Source organism: Corylus avellana, chromosome ca2, assembly GCF_901000735.1.
Source record: "Corylus avellana chromosome ca2, CavTom2PMs-1.0".
Lineage (NCBI taxonomy): Eukaryota > Viridiplantae > Streptophyta > Magnoliopsida > Fagales > Betulaceae > Corylus > Corylus avellana.
This window is the reverse complement of record NC_081542.1, coordinates 15,545,357-15,556,846: the sequence shown is the minus strand read 5'-3', so window position 1 is coordinate 15,556,846 and position 11,490 is coordinate 15,545,357. Positions and strand designations below refer to the sequence as shown.

The 11,490-nt window shown below is 37.1% G+C and overlaps 2 protein-coding genes across 2 annotated transcripts; one reads left to right on the top strand and one right to left on the bottom strand.

Annotated features, from left to right (window-relative positions):
- Positions 1–3,914: 3,914 nt before the first annotated feature.
- On the top strand, positions 3,915–4,457 carry LOC132169143 (pectinesterase inhibitor 6-like). The gene has a single exon (XM_059580227.1). It carries the CDS (start codon positions 3,915–3,917, stop codon positions 4,455–4,457), a length of 543 nt encoding a protein of 180 aa, XP_059436210.1.
- A 3,862-nt stretch (positions 4,458–8,319) lies between these two features.
- On the bottom strand, positions 8,320–10,959 carry LOC132170463 (probable pectinesterase/pectinesterase inhibitor 7). The gene is made up of 2 exons (XM_059581455.1): positions 9,949–10,959; positions 8,320–9,011 (listed from the first exon to the last, which is right to left on the bottom strand). The coding sequence occupies exons 1-2, from the start codon at positions 10,946–10,948 to the stop codon at positions 8,320–8,322; spliced, it is 1,692 nt and encodes a 563-aa protein (XP_059437438.1). The 5' UTR covers positions 10,949–10,959.
- Between the last annotated feature and the right edge of the window lie 531 nt (positions 10,960–11,490).

Here is an 11,490-nt window from a genome sequence, read left to right as displayed (position 1 = left end):
CGCACTCTTTAGGGTCGACTTTGTCGACCCTAATACTTAAGCATTAGGGTCGACTCTCAAGTCGACCCTAATGATCACTCTTCAGCGTCCACTCTTAGTGGACGCTATTGGTAAATAAAATGATTTTTTTTAAAAAAATTTTTAATTCATCCATACACTCTTTAGGGTCGACTTTGTCGACCCTAATGATTAGGCATTAGCGTCGACTTGAAAAGTCGACGCTAATGATCTTTTTCCCGCATTTTGAATATTTCCCGCGAGTATATTAGGGTCGAGTTATTAGCGTCCACCCTAGAGTGGACGCTATTATTCATCTTTTGGGTCGACTATTAGCGTCCACTTGGATGTGGATGCTAATACATAACTATTAGGGGCGACTTTCAAAAGTCGCCCCTAATAGTTGAGTATTAGGGGCGACTTTATAGTCGCCCCTAATGAGTCGCCCCTGATGACTCAGTTTCTTGTAGTGGGGTTAACGGCTGAATCTGACTAAAAGGGGAAATTGAATCATGAAAATTTAAAGGGTTAAATTGAGAGTTTTTAAAATTTGAAATTTTTTCTCAAAATACATAATAGTTCAAGAGTTTAAAGTGAAATTTTTTCTAAAAAATAATACCCAATGGAATAAAATATACGGTACCTCTCATGCATACAGTACCTCTTATGCACCAAAATAGTACCTCTCATTCACCAGTATAAGATACTATTTTGGTGCATGAGAGGTACTGTATATTTTATTCGTTATTATTTTTTAGGAAAAACCAAGTACACTTGGTTGTTCCACGTGCTTTGTCATGAATCTCTAGTAATTTCATTCCTCGGTAGTGGAGCACGCCAATGGGGCGATACCCACAAAATCCAAAATCTAAAAGCACAAGAACATCACACTGTGAGAGAGATTTTTTTTTTTTTTTTTTTTTTCTGCCTCACAATCACACAAATTGTTCCATATATTTTCCAAATGAAAAATGTTAGGCTCAGAGTTTGTTTGAAATTGTGTTTGAAAAATAGAGCTTTTAAGTCAAATAGAGCTTTTCGACAAAAGTTTCATTTTTAAACTTTTGCCAAAAGTGTTTTTTGGCTAATTTTTGACTTTTTGGACCCTTAAAAGCGTTTTTAATTTTTTTACCAAACGAGTATTTTTTTCTTCAAACAAACTTTTTAATTGTTTAAAGCACTTTTAGGCCCCTCAAACGCAATCCCAAACAGACCCTTACAAACATATTTTACAAAAAAAATTTACAAACTGATGTGGCACAACATAATTAAGTTTCTTAAAATTTGAATTTATCTCATATCTAATCATGTTATGCCACATCATGTTGTAAAATGTGTTTGTAAACCTATCATTCCTCTTTCCAAAATTTTCAACCCAGTCATGGAGTAATGCATCACTCGGTTGTTACTAACACATCTCTTAATTATCAGTGAAACCTAACACGTGAAATATTTAATTGTAAGGCAAAACATGTGGAATATTTAATTGAAATTGAAAAAATTTTCATTTAAATCATCAATTGTCACGTAAATTTAAGTTAATAGGAAATGAAAAATTATTACTTGAATAGTCTTCCTCAGCATGTGATCACTAAGGATAAACTGTAGTGTAAAATTTCAAATTCATGATATTGGCTTTGATACCATATTGAATTGGGAAAAACTTCAATTCGGTCAAGGCAAAAAGGGGGGGTTTTCTGCCCACCACTCACAAGCTGACACCTCAGCTTAGCACATAAACTCAAAATGAGAACAAAACACCATATTATTCCTCCCACATTGACCTGCCGCCCACCTCCACCTGAAGCCGCCGCCCCGAAAACGCCGCTTTCGCTTCTGCCCCTTAAGGGTGGCCCGTAGCCACCTAGCCACCACGGCGCGGCTACCCCGTGGCCTGGGAGTGGCGTCGCGGGCCACCCCGTGGCCTGGGGACGCTACGGCCACCTCAGGGGTTTGGGTGGCCGCTTCGCCAATTTCAGAGGCTTGCGGCCGCCACGGGCCACCTTCGCGGGTTTCGTTGGCTAATGCTACCCACCCAGATGGGCTGGTGGTTCCTCATTTTTGTCCTCATTTTTTTTTGTTTTGGTGTTTTGTTCTCATTTTAAGTTTTTGCATTTTTCTTAAAATGTTGATGTGTCATGTTGTGATTGGTGGGCAGAAAACCCATGTTTTCTGCCACAACCGTATGGCAGCAGCTCTCTATTGAATTACTATTCACCCCAGAAATTTAAACAAATAGGAAATGGTTATTTAATTAATTAATATAACAACATTTTTTTTTTCTATATATGTATATGGTAGAGTTTTCCTATTGTATGAAAAATACATATATGTGTGCGCTCCTTCCCCTTTTCTGTTGTTCTCTGATAGCTTAGAGCCTCCACAATGGCTTATCTATATTTCTATGGAAAATAGCTAACAAAACCTCACTTTTTTAAAATTAGTTAACCATTTTGATGCAGCGTGATTTAGTGAGTTACAGAGAATAAAAACAATAAAGAACGGGATATATATTTCTAGACCTTAATATTATCAAAGATCTAAGAAATCTTCTCAAAATGCTAGAACCAATCTAGGGTTTGAAGGAAAATAAGGAAGAAACTCAACTCTGAGACTTTTTATTGAACAAAACTCATATATAAACCAAATTTGCGTTTCTGGAAGCTATAAGCATGTATTTATAGATTAAAAAAATTCTAAACCTAATAAAACACAAAATAAAGTCGGTTATTGTAACTCTACGAAGCCCGTCCGGACGGGAACTTAATAAAATTTCATAAATTAAACATAGCGCTGTCCAGCTTTTCAATCTTCCTTTACAGCCTCTTTAGACCTAGTAAACTTCGGAATTAGCCAAACCCTATGAAACATGACTTTGTAGATATTTGAGTTAGCTTTCCAACGACGCAAAGTTTGCTCCAATTAGAAGTCTGAAACTTTAGATATAAGTTTTTTAGTAAAAGTTGTCAGACGAAAATAATATAGGTGTCTGGACAATCTCCGAATGAGATTACAGACAAGGCTCTCGGGTTAAGGCTCCGATGGACAGGATGCAGACAAGCTTGCTGATCTGCATCACATTCCTTCTCTACTTTTATCAAAATAATGAGTTTTTAAATTTTTTATTCATTTTCATTAAAAACCATCTCCAAAAAAAAAAAAAACACCAATTGAATCCCTCTTCTGCAGCAGCTAATAAAAAAACTTGCAACTAGCATCAAATCTCCTCTCAGGTTACATCCTTCAACTCCCACAGAAACCACATTCTGCAGCATCGATCCAAACAAAAGAAAAGACCCGGTCCCCATGATAAATAACCAAACAATCTGATACAGCCGGCCAGCAATTTAAAAGGCAAGCCACCCGGCCAAAATTTCCACTCAATGAGTGAATACAAATCCATGAAAAATGCATTTTGCATTATGTTTTCATAATCGGATGGAGAGACTTTTTAGGTGAAAATGGCTAAGCCATTATGATGATGCTCTTACAATACTGGGAATAACTCCAGATTTTGGGTTTCCAAGCTATTATTTAATTTAATTTATTTCAGCAAAATTCCGTTACTGACTTAAGCATTAAAACTATATTTCGCTAGCACACCAGCAAGCTCTATTGCTTAATTCCTTTTTCGTTTTTTTTTTGTAGATATAAATTGGACAAGCGTTTGTCACTAATTAATTAAGAAACTGCTATAACAGAGAGGAGCCTGAACCTACCATGCCAGAGTTTACTAATTATAACTTATGGTAATGAACAAATTAACGTGTTTAATTAGTGATTATAAGCCACTCCTTTGAGAGGCTAACCGCATCTCCCCCCGTTCAAAGCAAAACAACCACCAACCATTTCACATATTAAGCCATCATAATCTACATTTACTCTTCCCCTTCAACAAAGAAATTAATTAAGAAAGAATGAAGCCATTTACGACCTTCGTCTTTCTCTGCACGCTGTGCGTCGCCGTTTTGCCTCAGCTAATCGTCGCGCGCCCAACCAATGTGACCAAACTCGTTACTCAAGTCTGCGCCCACACGGCTCACAAGGATCTCTGCGTCGACACCCTTGCGGCCGATCCCATTAGCCAGGGAGCCAACCAGACCGGCCTAGCCTTGGTGGCGCTGAGGGTGGCCTCGCAGAATGCCTCCGACATAACCGAACACATAAAGGTGTCGGTCAACGACGCGAGTTTGGCGCCTGCGGTTCAGCAGGGCCTGTCGGACTGCATGGACAATTACGTGGACGCGGCTGAGCAGCTCGATGACTCGCTTGCCGCCTTGCTGGCGGGTGCCCACGATGATTTGAATACTTGGGTGAATGTAGCCATTGCTGATTCTGATTCATGCGAGAAATCCATCAAGGGATTCAAAACCGGGATGTCTAAGAAAAATGTTATGTTTCGCATGTTATGCGAGAATGCCTTGGCCATCGCCAAGGCCGTCGCCGTCGCCGGAAACTGATACTTTATTTTAAATTTTTTAATTTTTTTTTTCACATTATAATAGTTTGCCTTTGTGGCTCAATTTTCTTTTCTATTTTGTTTGACATGGGACTACAATGCTGAGATAATTTCCTAATATACTCTTGATTTTCTGATGAGACATCCTAATTGTGTGTTTTTCTCAATACCTATTTACATATGCCATGGGTTGAAGTGAGAAATATTTTTGCATAAATCTAACATGGCTCAGTGTCTTGATGGAATATGAGAATTCTATAAAAGAATCTACAAATTGGTTTTAGATGACTAAAAATTTTAACAATAAATATGATAAAACATTTAAAGGGTTTAATTACGTGTACAAACAGGTGGAAGAACGAATTACACGAAACTTATTCAAGATAACACGCATACTTCATAAAAACTCTCTCATTTTTTAGGATCTGCATTCCCTGAAATTCTTAAGAGAATTCTAGATTCTGAAATTTTAGATCCTGACCCTTCAATTTCATCCAAAGGCTAGTGTTCCGCCATATGTCACACTAATAATAAAATAATATTTAAAATTTAAGAAGAAAATAAAAAAAAAATAACTTAGTTTTGGGTGGCCGCATACTCCATATCCACCTCATTTTTGCCATGGGAGTGGCTTCGGCCACCTCTAAAAGCCGGTTGGGGGTGGCTTTGGGGGTGGATCGGCCACCCCTAAGGGCCAAACCCAATTTTTTTATTTATTTTTAATTTGGGTTCGGCCTTTGGGGGTGGTAGATCCAGCCCCAAGGGCCATAGGGGTAGCTCTTTGGCAAATATGGGGGTGGTTGGATACCTCGTATATTTTATTTTTTAAAATTTAAATATTATTTTAATATTAGTGTAACATGTGACGAAACACTAACCTTCAGATGAAATTGAAGAGTTAAGATCAAAAATTTCAGAATCTAAAATTTACCTAAGAATTTCAGGAGATCCAAATTTCATTTTCTGTCGATAAGATTGTCGGGATGGGGAATTAAATCCTAAAATATCGTTATGGAATTTAGTTACTAATTCCAAAGCTTCAGTTTCTTTCTGCTTGTGACTGTTATAATAATTTAGAAGGCCATGTCAGTCAGCTTATCTCATCCAAGTGACGTGATCATGTTTGATAATTAATGATAAATTTAAGATTTTCGTAATTGGTCTTGTGCATATTTTGGGGTGAATAAAATGCATGAACTCCTAGATGCGTTAACTTGTGGGCACATTGCGATGTAAATGGATCCTGTCTCCATAACGAATATATGTTACCCATTCTGTTGACTTAAAACTTAAACGGGTTACTTTATAAGTTGTAAGTTGTAACGAATCCATTGTACGATTACAATTAATTCTTATTAAAATAATTCTTATTTCCAATAACTCTTATTACAATTCTTATTTCCAATAATTCGTATTAAAATTGCACTCAAATAAAAAATATAATAGTAGTTCAAGAGGTCAAAGTAACCTAGGTTAATTAGAGAGACCTGTGGAGAAGAGCTCCCTCTTCCTCTCCCCTCCCCTCCCCTCCCCTCCCTACTCCCCTCTCCCTGCCTTTTATTTTTTTTTTAGTTTATTTTTTTGATTTTTCCGATCAATTCAGTTGTTTCGACCATCCCTTTCCTTATGCTGCGCTGCATCCGTCTGCCATCCATTGTGCTGCATTGCTCTTCACCTCCCAGGAATCAGTTGGGCTTTTCGCCACCCTCGCCTCGGCTGTTGTAGCTATTTCTTGTTTTTTTTTTTTTTTGTTGAATAAGAGTTTAACTTCTCCTTAGATCTGGTTTCATGAGCGATATTTGGGGTAAATGTTTTTGTCTTGGCTTTTAGGACGATGATGATTAGTTTTTATGTGAGGGTTTTGCTCTTATGACGAAAAATAAAAGTTTGGAATATGGGTTATCTATATATCAAATTGAGTTTGCCTAGAACAGATTTGTTATATAACTGAAGTTTGAAAATGTGTTAGCGAATGTTGAAGTTTGAAAATGTGTTAGCGAATGTTGAAGTCATAAATATATGAGACTTGATTGTAAGATCTTTATGTTTGTCTCTATGACATTGTAACTTTATAGTTTTGGCTATGATTTATTAGAGCTTTATGCTCTCTGATGTAAAGGCTTTGTGCTATTGATTTTTTTTTTTCAATGAATGAACATGAAAGATTCACTTAAAAAAAAAAATTGCACTCAAATGAATGTTGCCACCTTAATTTTCGCACATGTAAGGGCTTAAAGTATTAATTAAATAATTATATTTATCATTTCCATTAGTTTATTTATTTATTTATTTTTTAAATAAGTGATAGATTTAATATTGTATTAGAGTATAGGTCTAGAATTCAAATCGTGACTTTATAATTTACCCAATATTAATTAAATATTTTACTTGTTCATGAGCATTTTAAATAAATGATTAAATTTATTTATTTTTAATCAGTTTATAATTTTGAAATAATTAAAAACCACAGGAAAAAAAATGATAGCATTTTGAACAAAATAAGACTTGGATTATTAGATTGAGTTTAACTTCAATGCGGATGGACTGCAAAAGACTACTTTTGCAGCCTCCAATAGGAGATTGACACATAGGAAAAATGCACAAAACTATCATAAAGCTTAAAACACTAGATTTTTCCTTATTTCTTCTTTTTCCTTCCATTTCTTCTTCTCTACCATTTCTTCCTTCCTCCGACAACTCCTCTCCCATTTCTTCTTCTTTTTTCTTCTTCCTTCTGTTGAAACACTGGCCTTGACCCACGGCTGGGTCGCGGCAACTGCTTGAGGGTGATCCCTTTAAGGTGATAAAATGCCTAAAGGGTTAATGTTCCCCTCAAGGATTTAGTTTTGAATCAAAAAATAAATTTTAAGACATTAGAATCGATTTTTGAGGTTGGTTTTGCGTTTTCTGGTGGGTCTCGCTAGACCCACGCCTTAGGTCTCATTTGACCCACATCGTGGGTCTGCTAGGTTCAACGGCCAAGGGTATTTTTGATTTTTTTTTTTTGTTCACTTTGATTTGCTGTGTTTGTTCTTATTTTAGTTTTCTACAATTTTCTTAAATGGATGAGGTGTTATAAGGTAATTGGATGCTGCAAAACATCACTTTTGCAGCCCATCCTCATGGTAGGAGCTCTTTATTAGATTTCTTGCTTTTTCACCGCATAAGTCTTGACAGAAATAGTAACTTACACAATTTTGTTCAAGACTTTCAGTCGTTTTCATTAAATATTTCTCTATCAAATTGAAAAGCATGAACTCTACCCTAAATTTCCACCAACTTCAAATCTTTTCAAGTACGCATCAGGTCTTGAAGGGTCATTTCTGTGGACTTGTTATTTATTTGATGCGGAAAATTGTAGATTTCCAAATATTTGAGGACTTCATATTCTTGATTGTGATTAGCCATTTTTGTGGACTTTCTCAACATTAAGATATGGACAGCCACGCTTAATTGGTTGTTGTTAAATCACCCCGTGAGGCCTAATCTATGGCTTCGAACTCAATATTTTTCACTTTGGTTCTGACATCATATTAAATTATAATTTATCTCAAAAGTTTAATTAAACTCATAGAAAGATATAAATTTACTTATTTAATTTATAGTTTAACAGTTGTGAGGTCTCTTATTCTAAGTCAGTCATCTAAGTATCTGTTTTTTCAGTATTTATTTGAAAATAATTGACATTCTTGAATTAATTGTATAAATGTAGACTTGAATTGATTGTCAATGCAAGCTAAAGCTGGACATTCGAAAACCTTGGGCATCACATGCTTATTGCTTCTCTTTGAGAATGAAATTAAATAAACAAATGAAAGAACAGAACTCAGAAGAGCTATATACCTATATATCTAAGCAATCGCTCACATAAAGCCACCAGTGTAAGGCACTCCCGCCTGAGGCAACCAGTCATCAACTAGCAAGAAGTTCGCCGCCGTGAAATTACTGGCGTCGGTGGCGTTAATCACTTGGTAACCCGGCCACGCCACTCTGTTCGTAGTGTTCGATCCGGGTCCGGTGTTATTATACTCAGCATAATACAAAGTGCTCAGCGCGAAAGTCGCATTCCACGCCATCCAACCAGCACGATTTACCAAACTACCCATTGAAGTCTGCATATAAACAGTTCTCGAATACTCCTTCCATGGCCTTCCCAAGTACGTCTGAGTAGTCCCATTGCTCAAAGCCAGATCATCGGCGGCTCTAATTGTACAGTTATGGATTGATGTGCCGGTGTTCTGATTTGGGTCCGTCCTACCTTGTGCGGTGATGGCGTTGAACTGTCCGGTCATCGGCAGCCGGGGATATAAGTTACAGTTTTGGAAGACGACCGCGGCGTTACCGAATATGAAATCGACGGTGCCGTATACGTCACACTCTCTGTAGAATTGCCTGAGAGAATGTGTGTAAAGGGTGTCTTGGTAAGCTTCAAAGCTGCAGCTGTAAAATGTTGATAAATCAGCCCCGTTTCGAAGCGCCACTGCCTGGTGCTTGATTGCGCCGGCTGTGTTTCGGATTGTTATGTTCACGGCCACAAACCCCGGCGCCACCACAGCTGCAATCATTATATGAAGCCCATTAATTAGATAATGTCTAGATTAAAGCACCATTTACGATATATATTATTTATTCATATTGAATTAATCGAGCATATTGAAAATGGAGCCGTTTTAAGCTTCATATATGTAAAATGATTTTTTAGTACAAAAATGTACAATTAGGGGAAACTTCACATACGAATTATCATGCGATTTGAGAAGACATTTTCAAATTTCAAAACCTCTCAATCTCACTATTCGAACTTTTAATTTGATACAATCTATCTCCGTCAATTTTTAAACGTTAAAAGTAAAAAAAAAAAAAAGATATTTATAGTTCTAAAAATTTTATAAAATTTCAAATTTATCCTTAATTTCAAATTGAAAATAATTTGGTCTATTTAATAGTTTACGTTAGAGTTTAATTGCAAAATTGATGAAATGGGTCAATTATATATATCAAATTAAAAGTTCAGGGGATAAAATTGAGAGTTTTTAAAATTTGGAAAAATCTTCTTAAAACGTGTGATAGTTCAAGAGTCCTAAATGAAGTTGTTCCACAAAATTATTTCAGCGGAAAGCATTTTTGAGCGTTTAGTTCATTTTAAAAATCAATGACAACAATAACAATGTAGACGATAGTGGCCGGCGGCAGAGAATAACATGTGAGAAAGAATGCTTGCGAGAACGAATTCTGGTATTATCGGTTGAGAAAGAAAATTTCAAACTCGAAAAATGGTTTATGAAATCAAAAAAGGCAGACCATTTTATGAAATTCCTCCTTAACTGAAAATGTATTCGGTTTAACCAAGATTTTCGATCCTACAAAATACGGTAAAATAAAATAAATTTTTTTTAAAATATTTTATATGGAAACAAAGAAAAGATAGGCTTAGTTCAGTTGGCACGCTACAGTATAAAATGCTTGTTAGTGGGTTAGGAAATAATTCTTACCAAATGTTGCTGAATTGAAAGTTGTCCACCCATCAATGACGCTCCGGTTGCCGGTGATGATTGTCTGATTGATGCCATCTCCTACAATCATCAAATACTTCTTGTTCTTCCCAATGGACACATACTCTTGGTAAACACCCGCCGTGACATAGATCAAGAAGTAGCCATCGCTGGATTTAGAATTGTTCGGAGCCGCAGCTATGGCGTCATTGATGGTGGAGAAGTTTCCACTTCCATCTGGACTCACGACCACGATGTCAGACACCAAAACCTCGTCGCCACTGCCGGACTGAAGTAGCTTTCTCCGGCTCACCGACTCGTAAATAGCACGTGTCTGGCCAGACATTTTCAACGGCAAGCGTCCGTGTCGGAAGCCACGTTGTTTCCGAGTAGGCTGCCACGTCGTGGATTTCTTTCTCTTGGGCACCCAAACGTTGGTGAAGAGAGCAAGAGAGACACTATAAAGCTTCGTGTCATTCGAAAGGGGGACCGCAAGGCCTTTTTTTATGCTCCAAGCCGACGCCGTGGCTTGCAAGCCATCCAAACAAGTTTGCTGGTTGGTTAAAATGGCGCTAAGTAGTGTTTGGATGTCCTCCGCTTTCCAGCTAGAAAGTGTTTGATTCGTCGTGCTAACTGTTTGGAACGAGGTTAAGAGGAAATCCATGTTGAGTCCGGCGAGGAACCGGCAATCTTCAAGCACCCGGATTGCCGATATTGTGAGGGAGGACTTGTGGTTTAGATATTTGTCCACCATTTTCAGAAAATTGCCTGATTGAGACAACGCTTTCCGGACAGAATACCTGCCATATTCATGCACGTTGGCGGATTTGGTGGGGAGCACAGATTTGCAGAAGGAAGGATCCGGGGTGGACTTGCACATTGTTCCCTGTGAGACTGGGCTGGTTGCATTGCTGTCGGCAAAGGATGGGGAGACAAAGAAGGGAAGCAGAAGGAGATATGATGAAAATGTTATGAAACAGATGAGCTTGGAAGAAGCCATTGAAGAGAGAAAGAGAGAGTTGAAGAATGTGTAGTGTGGTGGCCAATAGGCAGGGGGTTGAATATATAGGGAAGGGATAGAACCTACATAGAAAGAGCCTAAACCGTATAAAAGCAAATTAACGATCCCTCAGGTCGAACTGTGCTAATGAGGATATGAATAAGACCTTAAATGACTAATACTAATAAGATTGAAAATTCTCATTTTGAGAGTTGAACTCTTACCTCAATATATATATAAACCGTTAATTTGATTAAGCGGAAATTTCACAAAAGCTTCCTGAACGTCTATGTATTTTGTGAATACTCTAAAATTCAGAAACTCTCAATTTCACCTATTGAACTTTTAATTTGATGTAATCTACTTTATTCCGTTAAGGTTAGGCGTTAAACCGACGTTAAAATGGATGAAATGACATTTATACCCCTAAAATTTTACAAAATTCTCAATTTATTCTTAATTTCACATCAAAAATTGATGATATTTTGATATTTTTAGTTTCCCCTTTGATTAATAATGAACAGATTGTTGGATGGATAGAG